This window comes from Lacerta agilis, chromosome 2 (genome assembly GCF_009819535.1).
Source record: "Lacerta agilis isolate rLacAgi1 chromosome 2, rLacAgi1.pri, whole genome shotgun sequence".
Taxonomy (NCBI): Eukaryota; Metazoa; Chordata; class Lepidosauria; order Squamata; family Lacertidae; genus Lacerta; species Lacerta agilis.
Genome location: NC_046313.1, coordinates 93,902,934 through 93,918,978, shown reverse-complemented (window position 1 = coordinate 93,918,978; position 16,045 = coordinate 93,902,934). Strand labels below are relative to the sequence as shown.

General features: G+C 43.1%; 1 protein-coding gene across 1 annotated transcript in view; it reads right to left on the bottom strand.

The window, feature by feature from the left end:
• Positions 1-13,922: 13,922 nt before the first annotated feature.
• Positions 13,923-16,045, bottom strand: part of FRMD4B (FERM domain containing 4B) — a 137,381-nt gene continuing 135,258 nt past the window's right edge. Inside the window, exon 23 of the mRNA XM_033141244.1 lies at positions 13,923-14,912. Within this exon, the coding sequence (XP_032997135.1) occupies positions 14,795-14,912 (118 nt within the window). The 3' untranslated portion in view covers positions 13,923-14,794. The remainder of the gene's footprint in view (positions 14,913-16,045) is intronic.

Here is a 16,045-nt window from a genome sequence, read left to right as displayed (position 1 = left end):
TATAGAGATCCCAGGCGAGTGGACCACAATAGCATGTTGCTTAACACCTGTGCTGCATCTTTTCCACAAATGTTCAGCCTTCAGTTTCTACCTCCAAATGAAGCCGTGTCGGATGAAAGAGCAGCAGCAACCAACATGCTCACCTCCTCATGTGTCACCATTTCAATCCTAGGTAGTGGGGTCATCAAAACATGCCTGAGGTGCCTCAAATGTTGAATGGGTTCTATTTTTAAGATAACTGATGGGACAAGTGCTGACTCCAAATACTTCAGAGCAAATTCTGCCCCACTAGTCTTTCATTTAATTTACTTTTTGCTGATAACCCCCTCCTTCAGAACCTGCCTCATTTGTGGCTCTCTCCGTGCATGCCCTATGGTGGTGCCAGAACTTTAACCGGAGCCAACTGGAGAGAATGTACCCATGAAACTTAAACCTTGACTCGTTTGTAAACTACTTTGTAACTAAGCATGGCGGGGCAAAGAAGAAGAACACAGTATTAAGCCCCTCGATAGCCTGTAATGTAATATCGGGAGTCTGAAGGGTCAGATGATAGCTCTGTGATAACAACATCAGCTTGGGTTACAAGTAGTCATAGAGATGCTTTGAGAGGCTCCCAGAGACCCGTCCCAGTACACAATGAATGCATACAGGCTATGTCCTGCCTTAAGATCTTGTACCAAAACCCTGTCTGCACTGCACAGCGTTGTAGTTAAGAGGTCTGGACTTACACCAGGGAAATCCCACTTCAAATTCCCAAGCAGCCACAAAGCTCACGGTGACTTTGTGCCCATGCCAGTCAACTCTCCCAAACCTAGCTTCCCTCAGCAGGTTGCTGTTGAGGAAAAACTGAGGAGGGGGATATCATGTATCCCACTCTGAATTCCTGAGGGAATGGTGGGCTAGAAATGTAAGAAAGAAAGCCATTTTTAGAATTAAAACAGGCTCATAATATATGGATATTTTTTTTCTCTGGGGCTGATTTTTTTCTCTCTCTTCAAATTAGTCTTTAAAGCAGAATCTGTTGTTTTCTCACTGCTATTAGAGACAGAGGTTTTTTTTTGTTTTGTTTTTTTAACTAAATGGATATTTGGTCTTCTCCAGCCAGTAAATTCTGACATCCTTCTCTTCTAACTCTAGGCTAGCACATGACTCAATGCCAGATGCCCCTCGGGAAACTTGCAAGAAGAACATGATGGTCAATCCTTGTCCTCTGTCAACAGCAACTGTTACTGGAGGTATACTGGCACTGAACACAAAGGTTCCCATCTTTGCACTTAACAGCTATTCGCTGTTGATAGATTTATCCTTCATGAATTTGTCCAACCTTTTTTTTTTATTTTTTAAGAAAGCCATCTACCAGTAAGTTAGCATCCAACCCCATATCTCAGGTGTTCTCAAACTTTCTTCCCTCAGGGTCCACTTGACATGGCTGGAAATTTCTGAGGTGCACCAGTCACAAAATGGTGGTGGACGGAGGCAGAGTTTGGCATAGTCAGCGGACAATTATTGGCATAACTATATACTGATATTGAATCCATCTTTGGAAATTTATAAATTCTTTGTCAGTGTTTTCCTTATAGCAAGCAGGGCATTGTTGGACTGGATGGCCCTTGTGGTCTCTTCCAACTCTATGATTCTATGATTGTTCAGTTTCACTCAAGCTAAGTAAAGACATTTGCTCTGGAAGTATTGTGACTCGGCCTCCCCATTTTAAGCAGAATTTGTGGATCCAGAAGCACTAAAATGGAGAAAGCTTTTCCTTTTATATTTTCCCCTTTCTGCCCTATGTTAAATGTTCAGAAAAAAGTCAGAAGCCTTGTTGTACTGGCCTTTCAGTATAAGTTCCTCAACTACTTTTATTCAACATTTGTCCAGTGACAACAGCTCACTCCTAGAAAAAACAAGAACAGAATGCGCAGGACGCACGCACTAAAAACCCCGGCAAGAACTGACAGTTGACAGTTGACAGTGCCTGCACTTACTTGCCATTAGAACGTTCATCTACTAACGCTTATACAATTGGTTAGAAGGCGCCTGGCAACATAAAATGTGTTGAACCCGATACATAACAGTGTATAATTGTGGGAAAAGTGCATGCACTATTACTGGGAGACCAGCGTGTTAATAGCTGCAGGTGGGACCGCCTGTCTTCCAGAGGCAGCTTGAGGAGAAGAAAAACCTCCATAGTTGTTTGTGTACTGATAAGATGGCTGGCTGTGTTGACAGAGGTGCTAGGCCTCAATTCTGTTTCATAGTAAGACAGGTGGTTCTTTTAGTAAGCAACAGTGCCTGTTCTTACTGGAAGCCTGAGGACACCTTCGACTTACGTGGCATTATTTGTATTTCCATCCTCCTCAAGGGTCATAAGTGACATTTTGCTTTAGGAACACTAAGGTCTGCTCTCTCTATGCCTTCAGCCTCAGATCATGCTAGTGTTTGTACATCTTGAACCCTATTTATCTTTAATTTCTCAGACTATGATGACAGGCATATTCAGAGTTTGCCAGGCTTTCCATAAGTGTTGCCTTCTCTCACTTCCAGCACTTTGTGAGGATTAGCTTGCTTTCATTTCTCATTCCTTCCAAGAATTATCTGGCTATTTTCCAGGAGGGTGGGGGTAGGGTAGGGGAGACAATGTTATTCATTTAGAAAAGCTCTACACCACTTAACATTTTGAGCAAAAAAGTATAATTAATATTATAATTAATATAAAAAAAGCACAACACAATAAACACAATGTTGGGTTTTTTTTTTTTGGGGGGGGGGTAAACCATCATTTAAAATGCCAAGTCAACAATGTTGCCCATTATAACAGTAATTCAAAGCAGGAATGCATGGCTTAAAATTTAGTGTGTTGAAGATCTGAGATACACAGTGGTGGTTCTCAAACTGGGGAGAAGAGAATTGTTCTGCGCTTGGTAGGCTACCATTGGTGTGTCAACTCCTAGGGGCCGAGGTCCCTTCACTCCCCTATAAAATATTTGAGGTGCCCCCCTTCCCAGATGACCAACATTGCTTGTAAAACCTCTTCCAAAAACAGTTGGTGTGGTATCAAAAATACTTGGAAAGAAAATAAAAATAACTACTTTTATATGCACGCACACGCACACACACACCTGTAGCCCAAACTGAGGCAAAGGAGTAATATGCACTTTAAAATGGGTAGCCTGATGCAATTCTCCAAAGCACCTTTGTCTCCCCACCTCTGTAGTACCCCAGTGATTTTGGCAGCAGCATAATTAAAACAAAAAGTAACCAGCTGGCGGTTTAAAGCTCTCTGTGCAGCTCAGCATCCTCAAAGGGGTGCTCCCTCTCTGCCCATCATAATTATAATGATTGTGGATTGGCTGGTGTGGGGAAAGCTGTGTGCATATGTGTGTCATATATATGTGTGTGTCCGTGGCGGGGTGGTGGTGGTGGCCACACCCACTGCTTGCCATGTGGCCTCTGGAGAGTTGGCCAAAAGAGAATGTGGCCCTCAGGTCAAATAGTTAGCCACCCCTCTGTTAAAACCTAAAAAAAATATTTTGAAACAAAATATAAGTGTAAACGACAAAATTCGCTGGAATGCGGAAAGTCTGCTTGGTTATGAACTCACTTAGTGCCATGGGCGTAGCCAGGATTTTTGTTAGGGGGAGGGGGAGCCAAAGTTGTTGAGAGCCACACCCCCCGCCAAGCTGTTGAGCTTTTTGGGAGGGAATCATGGGTAAATATACCCCCAAAAGAGGACATTATGGGGGCAGGCTTCTCCGGGAAGAGGGGCCAGAACCTTAGTTAACTGAGTGCTTTCAATGCTTTTCAATAATTTTTGTGGATCGGGGGTGGGGGGAGGGCAGCTGGCCCCAAGCTACACCCATGCTTAGTGCTTATATTCTTAAGATTTAGTGTCAGGAAATAACGTAGTCCTGGACACAGCAGAGTGAATGCAGGTTTTCTGGAAGCTTCTGGCAGTAGAGCATTGACTGGACAGCACAACGCAGGAACTCAGCAACTCACTTGGATAACGATATACAGTATTTATTGAAGCAACTAATATCCATAAGTTACTATGTACAGACTTTGGAAATAAAAGAAACAAAGTAAAACCTCTCCTCTCTTCTCTGTCTCTCTCTCTCTCCCTTCATTAACCAAAACTACACACCACACCACAGCTCTCACACAGAGCTCATTCTTTAGGAACTCCTTAACCAATCACAAGTTGTTGCTAAGGGTCTGGAGAGAGAGAGCAGATCTTGGCTTTCAGCCAACAGTTAATTGCCTTAAAAGGTAGATAGCTGACTTTCTGCACGTAGGCAGATAGACTGACAATCTATCAGCTTCAAGCATAGCATACAGGAATATGAATACTTACTACCTTACTGGGTTGTTGTGAGAAACAATATGTGAAAGGTTTTGAATGTGAAACCAGGCAGTGCTGTCATCCACCTAAATGGAAACGTGTCTTTTTTTTAAACTTCACCCACGCTTTCCCTGAAAGGTTATCCCATTGTGTTCATGATCCATATGATCTACGGATGCATTTTGTATTATTAGGGTAATTTAAGCAGTTCACCACCATCTTTGGTGGCACTGGCGGAGAAAGGGGTGTGGTAGGTGTGATCCGCCCCCGGTGTCATCCTGAGGGAGGGTGACATCGCCGCGCCACTCCCCTGGGATGCTCGCCGTGGGCTGTACCCCCCCCCCGGGACGCTAGCCCTGCCCCCACGGGCAGCTAGCCCCGCCCCCGGGTGCACATCATGTGCACAGCTCCGGTGCCGGAGCAGCTAGCTCCGTCTCTGCGTGGCAGACCTTGGGATCTCAAATTTCAGCGGTGCCCTGTGTGATGCCAAAATTCTGTACCCCCTCCCTTCATGGGTGTAGCAAATGGGGGGGGCCAAGGGGCAACTGCTGCCCCTAAATCAATACAAATCAATACAAATCTGAGGTTTCCCCCCCCCCAAAAAAATCCTAGCTACGCCCATGCCCCCTGCCACTCACTTTCCATTCTACATCATACGTGCGGCGCCCCCCAGACTCCACACCCAGGGCGACCGAACCAACTGCATTCCCCCTTCTGCCTCTGCTACCGTGATATTTTTCTTAATATTGCAGTGCAGAAATGTGTGTGTGTGTGACCAGTGCAAAGGCTCCATAAGCAAGACACGAAATGAACATAGCAGGCATTAGATAACACTGGATTTTCTATTAAAACTTAATTCCTTAGCATATTTAGTTTGCCCCCCCCCCATTTTAAAACAAAACACACCCATGGAAAAGACCATTCAGCCTGTAGTGAGGCTGATGAGACACTAGAGGTCTTCATTACTCTAGTTGAAAAAAGGCAAAGGGATTTCGCCCGTAGATTTATACACGGATGCCAAATATTTTTTACTCTAAAGATGATCGTTGTTTGCAATTGTCCGGTACCCAAGTCTTGAAGGGGAAACGCATGGTAACTGCTAGATACATTAGTAATGGAAATATCACATTCTTAGATAACTAAAAATGGAATTAGACACATTAATGAAGGAGCTGAGGTGACTATTAGCCATGATCCATGAAAGCTTGGTGGAGCCTCCATGTTTAAGAGTCTGTGTACCTTTGGTTGTGTGGTTCCTTGAGACATCTGGTTGGCTCAGGCTGGTTTTGTTATATTGGTTGTTTCTATAGGGATATTGTAAGAATTTTAAAACAATTTTATAATTCAGAGACATTCCCTTGTGAGAGAGAACTTGTCATCTTAGTAATTTGCAGACAGGTCCTAAACCTATGCATGGGGTTGTTGGAGCACAGAAAGGCCCTGGGCAGTGGTGGCTAGGATACAAGCTCTGGATGAGGTTGTTCTCAAGTAAAATAACGGGTTTGGAGCTTAGGAGTGTTTGGATCGATCTTTGTCACTGGAAACCCAGTTAGCCCAAATGGCTAGGAGTGCATTTTACCAGTACACTACACCAACCATGGCGTTCTTGGATGGGATGGTGATTATGCATTGAGACATGAATATAGGAGCAATTGCTGTGATGCACTCTGAAACCAGAGCACATGGAAACGCCGTTCACCTTCCCGCCACAGCGGTACCTATTTATCTACTCACACTGGCATGCTTTCGAAATGCTGGGTTGGCAGGAGCTGGGACAGAGCAACGGTCAACCTTCTGACTGGCCAGCCCAAGAGGCTCAGTGGTTTAGACCACAGCGCCACCCGCATCCTAAACAAAACACTCTAGCTGGACTGTTGATGGGAACAGACTATCACCAGCACTTAACTCTGGTTCTGAAAAGCTTGCACTGGCTGCCCATATGTTACTGATTCAGGTTCAAGGTTCTTGCATTAATTTACAAGGCCCTTAACACAGCATGGATCTAGATAAGGAAGACTTGATCCCATTATCCTTGCTCAATCAACTGAGATCTTAAGGGGACTCAGTATTAGTGAACCCCCTCCCTCCATGGCTCAGATACATGGCTCGTATCCACCAGGCGCCACATGTTTAGCATTGCAGACCCAATACTGGAACTCCTTTCCAGTTGTGATCAGGCAGGCCTCCTCCCTGTCCCTGTATTATTTTGCAACAATGAGGACTAGAAACCTGCTTTTAGGCACCACAAGCCGTAGCTCTCATGATTCTGCCAGAGGCCAAGTGCTGCCTACTGCGTTTGAAGAGGCTGCATGGCTTCCCTAATCTATAATACTGTAATCATGTCACTTCAGTCACAGTGGGACTGCCTGAATTCTACCACATAGCATGGGAATGAACTAATACTTACCTTCAAAGCTATTTTGTGACCCTTGCTTCCCATTATATTGCTGCCCCTGCTTTCACTCTTCCAACTCTTTCTGCAGTCTAAATGTCACTTGCTGCTTTATGTGATTCTGCCACTGAGCTTGGCGCCATCTCTTTCTCTTCCTTGGACTCCTTCCTCGGAAACTCCCTTTTCAGAAAGTCCTTGTTCCTGGCCGTGAGCATGTTTAAATGTACATGCTGTTCATGTCATTTTGCACTGTCTCCCTCACCTTCCCCCTTCCCATTGTCTATTTTAGATTGTCAGCTTCTTGCGGGCAGGGACCTTTTGTGTGTGCATGATTATCAAATTTTGTAAAATACACACATACATACCATAGTTTTATTTGTATGCCACCTTTCTTCAGTTCAAACTGTGCTCAAGAATACATAGCTGCAACATAACAAAGGTAGTCATAAAAAAACATTAAAAATATACATCCTAACTGAACAACTTCCACATCTATCACAAGATCTAAAAGAAAGATACAAAAGGCCAACAGCAACACACACACACCCCACAGTAGGACTCAGAGTAGAGCTATGAAGATGCCTTTTCCTGCCCCATGTGTCTTGGTTTGGTATGTAAGGCTGTGTCAGCTGGAGTTTTCCCCCCTCTGCAGGCACCTTCTGCAATGCGTTTGCTCCATGCTGGTAGCTTATTGTGTTCTGGATTCCCTAGGCTGATCTGCCCTTTTAACACCTTCCATATCTGATAACAGATGCAGAACACAGATGCAGAACACAGCTCCCAAGAGGGAAGGATGGAAGAACTGTTTTTGAATTGAGAAAAGAGAATTAAGGGGAAACACTTTAATGGTTTTAAATTCCAACTAGTAGATAGCTCTTTTTATTGACAGGGGCACAAGAACCACAGACTCGAAGACTTGGAAGGGACAAGTCATCTAGTCTAACCCCACCCCTGCAATGCAGGAATCCCAGCTAAAGCAAAGGGTTATGAGCAGCAGGGAGGCAAATTGAGTAAATGCCTCAAAAAAATAATAATACCCTGGTTGTAAGAGACAGCATTGCTAGAATAAAACTCTAGGGTTTCCAGATAACCCAAGGTTTATTTACTTAAATATTCATAAATGGTGCACTCCACATAAAATATCAAGGCGGAGCACAACAATATATCCAAGTAAAGGTAAAGGGACCCCTGACCATTAGGTCCAGTCATGTCCGACTCTGGGGTTGCGGCGCTCATCTCGTGTTAATGGCTGAGGGATCCGGCGTACAGCTTCCGGGTCATGTGGCCAGCATGACAAAGCCGCTTCTGGCGAACCAGAGCAGCGCACGGAAACGCCGTTTACCTTCTCCGTTTACCTTCTACTTGCACTTTGACGTGCTTTTGAACTGCTAGGTGGGCAGGAGCTGGGACCGAGCAACAGGAGCCAGCTCACCCCGTCGCAGGGATTTGAACTGCTGACCTTCTGATCAGCAAGTCCTAGGCACAGTGGTTTAAGCCACAGCACCACCTGGGTCCCCCATATATCCAAGTACAATACATTAAATAAATACCACAAAGCCTACATGAAATAATAACAATGACTGTCCCTTGAGACAGTTTAAATGACAGTGTGAAAAGGCCTTCTGAAAGTTAGCAGCAGCGAGGATGTCTGCTAAATCTCGGTCAGAAGAGTATTCCACAACATGGGATCAGCAACACCAAAAGCCCAACTTTCAGTTGAAAGCAACCCGGCTTCCGAAAAACTGGGGAACAACTAACAGTGATCTCTCGGATGATCTGAGTGACCCAAGCACTTCAGGACTTTGTATTTCAACGCAGGAAAACTAGACCTGCCCGGTGTAGATGTTTTAGCAGAGCTGACACAAAGCAGCTCGATATTCAATTCCTCGTCATGTGCAGAAGCGATTATTTTTCGGACCACAGCTACATGCATCAAAGAAGTAATTTGAGATACAATCTGAGTCTGGATGCAATGTGTCATAGCATTGTTGTTGCGTGGCTTTACAAATGTGGTAGCAATTCTGTTGCTTCACAGAGGCCTTTGGTCAGCTTCTGTATCCAGTTGGTCTCACTTAAAAGTCTTACGATGGTGTCTGATACATATTTTTGTTTACGGTATCCTCTCATTCTTCACATGCACTAAAATCTTCTAAGTAAAGCACTCCTAACATTGTAAAGCAAGCTATAGAGATGTTTAGTATTGTTTTAAAACACACACACACACAACACACACACCACACACACACACGTTTTTATCCTGGGACCATCCATAAAATGTTGCAGTGTATTCTCACCTGCTAACTGAAGTCTTCCCCTTTAGCGTTCTGGCCAGTAATTTCCTCCGAGAACAGCATTCTATCCACCTTCATAAATGCCCGTTTTTTATTTCCAGCTGACAATATTCTGTGCTTAATGAGCATGCTTAGTCTTCACTGGACTGGGGTGCTTTTTGGGTGTGCATGTCTTGCCCCTGCATATTTTGTATTTCTGCAAACCTCAGAGTTCCCCCCCCTTTTGTTTCTCAGAGTTCCTTCCTTTTGGCCTTATTCTTTCAGCACTAACCATCTAAGTTGATGGAATACCATGTGATTAAAAAGGGAAGATGTTTCACCCCCCCCCATAAATACATACTAGTCAATTAACTCATGGGTTACAGTTACTTGATTGCTTGATCAATCGATTGATTCAATTTCCGCATAAAGAAAGCATAGTTCTGAAGTTAAAGGCATGCTTTGTTGGTTTTCAGATTGAGCTCATGTGTGTGCTAGAGGTCATCATAAGAAAGAAGGGGAATACGACAGCATGTGCTGCTTACAGGTTTTATAGGTATGTATGGTATGAAAGCAAATGAAGCTGTGTCTGGATGGGTGACTGCCTAGGAACCACAGTATGCCATCTTAAGTTCCATCTCAGAAGAGAAATAAATGTAAGAAAATAAAACAAAATTGATTTTTAAAACCTACTGCCCAATCGATTGTGGATTCTTAGGCAATCAAATGCTTAAATAGTTGATTGAATGTTGATTTATAGACTCATAGAGTTGGAAGGGACCCTGAGGATCATCTAATGTCCAACCCCTTCAATGCAGGACTACGCAGCTGTCCCATAGGGGGATCTAACTTGGAAACCTTTGCATTATCAGCACCACGCTCTAACCAGCCGAGCTACCCAGGATGTGATCAATTATATGTCAAAAATACGGACCCATCAGTTAATTGCAATGTGCGCTCTCTTCCACAAACAACCCTTATTTCCGTGGTGACAGTCTAGTCTGAGCTTGGAAAGGAGGCACAAAGGGCTATAATGGAACAATCATGGAAGAACATTTTGTGCAGCTGAGAGGCTTGCCAGCTACTGTTTATTTCCCCAACCTTGTACTTCACATTTGCTAAGAGAAAGGGAGGAGGGATGGCAAGCCTTGTAGTTGTCAGCACCTGAGGTGTGCCCTGCGTTGATGAGGTGTTAAACTAGTCATGGCATCAACTTGCTGGGGAAAGTTATTTTGCTGGGCAATGGCTTTATGGCACTGACCGACCGGTATCGGTTGAGATTTTACTGGCACTTAAACTCCCCCCCAGATGTGGCAGCTGAGCCAGAAGGACCTGCAAAGCCAGTGAAGCTGAAACTAGTATTTCCCTGCCCTCCTTTTCTGTCACTTCTTTGACTTTTTGACAGCAGCCAAATTCACATCTAAATAAGAAACTGGATTATTGTATGCAACAACATGTCAAGAACGAATAAATCAGGGGAACTCTGCCAAAGGGTCTACATATTTATAGAGAAGCCAGTGAAGGTCCCTGTAAATTGAGAAGAACCTAAGAACAGGCATCCCCCCCCCCTGTTAACTGAGAAAAACACAACAGAGTTTATTTCCAAGCTTATAGGAAGAGGCTGCATGATCAGGCCAATGACTGATTTAGTCAATTATCCACCCTGTTCTCACAGTGGCTGACCAGATGCTTATGAGAAACCCCAAAGCAAGACCTGAGCGCCACAGCACTCAACACACTTGTATTTCCAGAAGCTGGCATTCAGAGGCACGCTATCTGTAACCACGGAGCTAGAACATATTCATCATGGCCATTAGCCATTGATCACAATGGCTATATTCTACTTCCATTGTTGGAAGCACTATGTATTGTGGGAGTTGAGTAGCTTTCCTTTGGTGCATTTCAAACAACACTTTCTAAACAGAAGAGAGTGAGTTACGGAGCTATCTACCTAGTCCAGTGAAAGAACCGTATGAATTTATATTGCAATGGGGCCATTTCTCATCCCCTCACTACACCCTATTACCCCTGCCATGAAAGAAGATAAATGACTGGAGCAGGAGATGGGCTTTTGGAACGAGTAGTAGTTCCAAGGTGTTCAGAAAATGTTTCTCTGGGGATCAGGACTTACGTGATCACCTTCTTTTTCAAGGGGCAGGAAAAAAATTGCTTATTTGTGGTTGTTTTAATTGCCTGCAACTCATACAACAGAATGTGTTTTGCTTGAGCCATGTGTACAGTTAACATTTTTGCAAGCATTATTACATGAAAGTGGACTTGGGAGTATTCAAAGGAGGCAAATTTCTAAATGCATTTCTCTTGGAGTAAGCCCTATAGAACTGGACTTGCTTTTGAGTAGACTCATAGGGTGGCTCTGCCAATGTGTGCTCTGATTTACAGCTTGCCATTTTCCTGTTTCGCTTTTGAAAGGTTTTCCAGGGTGTGGTCAGGCACAAGCTGTATCTGTGATGTTCCAGATCAGCATGACAAAACAATGAAAGAGGGCAAACCTATGTTGACACCATCCCTTAAAAATAATTTCATCAACCTACCCCTATATTATGTACTAGTAATGTAATTGTGGCACACCATAAGGTGTATGGTGGTTACTTGGGAGGAAAAATAGCAGTATGGATGGTTCTACTTTACTCAATCTCTAATTTTTTTGTTCTTAAAGCAGCTTTTTAGCCCTTATGCCTGCTAATAGACTCAAAATGTGGAGCCAATGCCCCTTTGAGTAGGAATTTCTGTGAAATCAAGACCAAGCATTTTAACTGAAACAACTGATGTATTTTGCCCATTTACCCCTGCCTCCATTGTGGTTCTCCCCTACAAGCAATTAACACCACCACCACCACCACCACATGGCCAGAGTCTGGTCCTGGAGTGGATGGAAATCTATGAGCTGCCCACAACCCGTATATGTTAGTTGACCTGCTTATGAATTATTTTACCATGTTGTGAAGGAAAAGTCTCACATGGGGCCTGCCTACTGAAGGAGCTGTGCATGGTTGGTGAGAAGGGGCTGACAGAGTTGAGGAGGGTTTAATTTCTAACGTGCCCTTTTTCTTTAGAGATGTTTATGCCACTGGCATGTGGCTGGCATGTGGTAATGGGAAATTCTGGTACACACACACACACTAAAATGTACATGCACGCTCTTGGGAAGAGGAAAAGTGAAGAGGAGAGGAGGCCTACATTCACAATAAGCCAAGAATGGAGAACCTTGAGAGAGAAGTAATCACATCTTTCAGTGCTTTTCTTTAACTAGATATCACCTGTGTATTTAAGTTGCAACCCACTCCAGAACTTTGGGATACAAAAAGGTAAAAAACAAAAACAAAAAACAAAAATAGAGAAACGGGAAATGTTTAGTAGCATACTTTTCGAGTTTATTGACCTATACACAATCATAGGTCTTTAAAAAGTCAGGAGCAGTAAAAGAATAGGCAAAAAAAGATATCCTTGTTTCTAAAAGGCTATACAAATCTGCACAAAAGAAATAAATTATTTTTGTTTCTTTTTTCCACGTTTATTCCAAACTTTAACTCTAATAATACAAATGACTAAGGACCAGCTTAACAAATTCAGAATCTCTCTGTATATTATATATATTTATAGAATTCTTTTTTACATGATTTGGAGTATCGGTAAAAACAAAGGTTCAAAAAACCTTCCCACCCCCCAAAACTTTTCTATTCACAATAACAAGGAGTGACAGTGATTTCATTCTGCATTTTTTTTTTTAAAAAGGAAGATCCCTAAACAGCACCATTGGATAGAATCCTGAAGCACAGTATAGCTGAGAACAAAAATAGTTTTTATAAGTTTGCAAAATTACACTAGGTAAACTTTTAGCTAATTTGTTCCTACAGGTAGATGATATGAGGTAGGCTTATCCCCCCCTAGATAAAACCTGCAGTTGAGTTCTTCCTTAGTTTGCACAGAAAAAAAATATTCACTATTTTGTGTACATGCTAATTCATCACTTGGTTGCCCCAATCTACAGTGGTGCCCCGCTAGACGAAAATAATTCGTTTCTACGAATTTTTCCGTTCTAGCGGTTTTTTCGTCTAGCGAAGCGGCAATGACAGCCGCGCTCCGCTAAACGAAAAAAAAGACGAAATTTTTCGTCTCTTGCGAAGCAGCCCCATTGACTTTTTTCGTCTTGCGGGGCAGCTTCCGCTAGACGAATGCTGTTCGTCTAGTGAGTTTTTCGTCTAGCGAGGCATTCGTCTAGCAGGGGGCACCACGTATATAGGAGGAAATTCACATGAGTGGAAACAGGCTTCCATTCATGGTATCCACAGATGGCTATGCTAGTCTTCTTCACATATTACTTGTATGAAGGCGGCAACATGGAAAGAAAGGTACTTGAGGTCACAAAAGACCCCTCATAAGGTGAGGGATAACAAGTGGGAGTGTTTTTTTCTATCCATGCAAGCTTGTCGTTCAGGATTCTTAAATCATGCAGGGAGCTTGCAGGGATAAAAAGGCTCCCTACTTCAGAAGTTATCCTTCAACACAAAAGGGTCAGAATGAATCATGCAGCCTCAAGAGCAGGGTAAACACACAGCCTTGCGGTGCATTTATATGTGTTGCCTCTTCGTTATTGTGTGAAGACGGCTACTGCCACTTCATTCTCCAGCTGGTGCTCCTTCCCCCTTTTCTCTCTCCTTGGACAACAGATAATGAACACTGATCACATCTTGAAGGTGAGGTTGCACCAGGAGAGAAGCGGGGGCTATTCAAAGTCTTCTGCTCTATTCCTGACTTCATTGACTGGGACCAGTGAATGCATAGTGCACCTGCTTTTTACAGATAGCATATTTTACAGTTTAAATGCCCTTTGATTTTTTAAGGCACCCAAATTGGTATTACTGTTAAGTGCAATTGTGTCCATTGCCTGTTGTTTTTTTTAAAACTAATACTGGTCAATATAGTGAAGCCGTTCAATGCATTGGACATATTGTCACATCAGTAATGCAAATATTCTTGCAAACTTTCTGTTTCTTAAGATGTATCAAAACCAAGTGTTTCCTGTGCAATTCCACATTAAACCTGCATGCATTCTTGCATAAATGAAAATTTATCATGGAGAGGTGTAAAATTACTCCCCCCTAGGAAGCAATTTGAAGATGCCTGCTTGCACTTCCAGAAAACAGCCACCCTGCTGCCACAGACTTATATGGTACATTGCAATGTGCAACCACTGCTTCTTTTCTTTTCATGGTGCTCGATAAGAGAGAGACATTCAGGACAGCACATCTTAAAAACATCTTTAACCTCATTCAAAATACTGTTTTAAAACCCCCAAACATCCTTCAAGTAGTGCTGCAAAGTCAACCTTCTGCCCTGTAGCCCACAAACTCGTCTTCTTGATCAGCAGATGCTATGACAGAAGAAGCGACTCCACCGTTGTAATTTTCTTTCTCTCTGAATTGTGCTCCTAAAATGGTCCCAACAAGAATCCCCTTTTCACATTTTTTTGAAGTTTGCACCATCATCTCTTTCCGTCTTTTTTAAAAAAGTGCTTTCCAAATACTTCAACCAAAGGCTGCATTTTGTGGTAGGAGATTTAAAACCAGACCTCTTCCTCATTTTGGTCTATTTGGATTCATATTGTTGTGCTAACGTGGATAAGAACCTGCAGCTTTGTCTCGCTGAATACTTCATTCTCCCATAACAGTCCTCATTTCTGAGTTGCACCAGGAAGCTAAGTTTTGTTTTGTTGCTTTGTAGAACAGCATAAAGGTGCAAGGCACACTGGGGTAACTGAAGCCAAGGCTAGGCTCACACTAAAGTCCCAGGCTTCGAATCCTCATGCCAGAACAGTCTCTGGTCACCGTCTTGCAAGTCACCTTCCAACTGGCCCTGTCGCTGCTGCCCACTGGCTTGTTCGGCATACATCCTGTAAAAACATAATGGGTATTAGAGATATGAACTGCAAATTCAGGTGCTGCTCAACAGTACACTTGGAGAGACTCATCTATATTCAATATAACCTTATCCTCAAAGCAGTGAGATTTGAAAGTGGATATCAAGAGGACTTGCACCAGTTTGATGCTGAATCATAACTGGGATCCAAATTTTACTGGAGCAGTAAAGACCCACAACGAATATTGGTTTTGGTGACAGATCAACCTTGTATTTAAGCTTGTGTATTAATTACAGATTGCGAGCCCCTGGCAACTGACCGGTTATAATGTTTGGAACATAAATACCCATTAAGAAAAGATATATCAGAGTATTTGCTTGGCATTTCTATCTCATCCTATTCTGCACGAGTCCAGGTTTAGGTCACAGCACATGTATAGAAACAGCCCACCAAGATGCTAGTTTTGACACCCTATGACAGTGAAAAAGCCTGCAAACTGGGCTCCTCCACAGCCAGTGACAGATGAAGGTGTCTCTAAGGGTTAAAAGGAGCTCCTTCTTCCAGAACTGGCAATGGGAACATTGGTCAGTGTTTGGATTGGAGCCAGTGAAATAAGCTGTTGTTTATGATGTTGGCTTGTTTAAATAAATTGTAATTGAGGTTAATCACAGGTTAGGTTTTGGACACTGCAGTTAACAGACAGTAGGAGAGGAAAACATCCCATTGCCTCATTGCACCTGCACTGGAGAAGAGAGTACCAGGCACAGAACACTAAGCATCATTTAGCATTACAGCTAAATCAGGCCTTTGTGTAAACCTGCCAAAATAATGGCCACTCTCCTCAGTGTTTGACATTAGGTGAGACAACTCAGGCAATTATAAAATTAAATATGATTATAACATAACTTTTTAGCCACCCTGTTAAAAAAAATGAATGCTGCAAGGACTTAAATGAACCATTGGCTGGGATGCTTTATACCATGGGTAGGCAAGCTAAAGCCCAGGGGCTGGATCTGGCCCAATCACCTTCTAAATCCGGCCCACGGATGTTCCGGGAATCAGCATGTTTTTACATGAGTAGAATGTGTGCTTTTATTTAAAATGCATCTCTGGGTTATTTGTGGGGCATAGGAATTCGTTCATTCCCCCCCCCCTTCAAAATACAG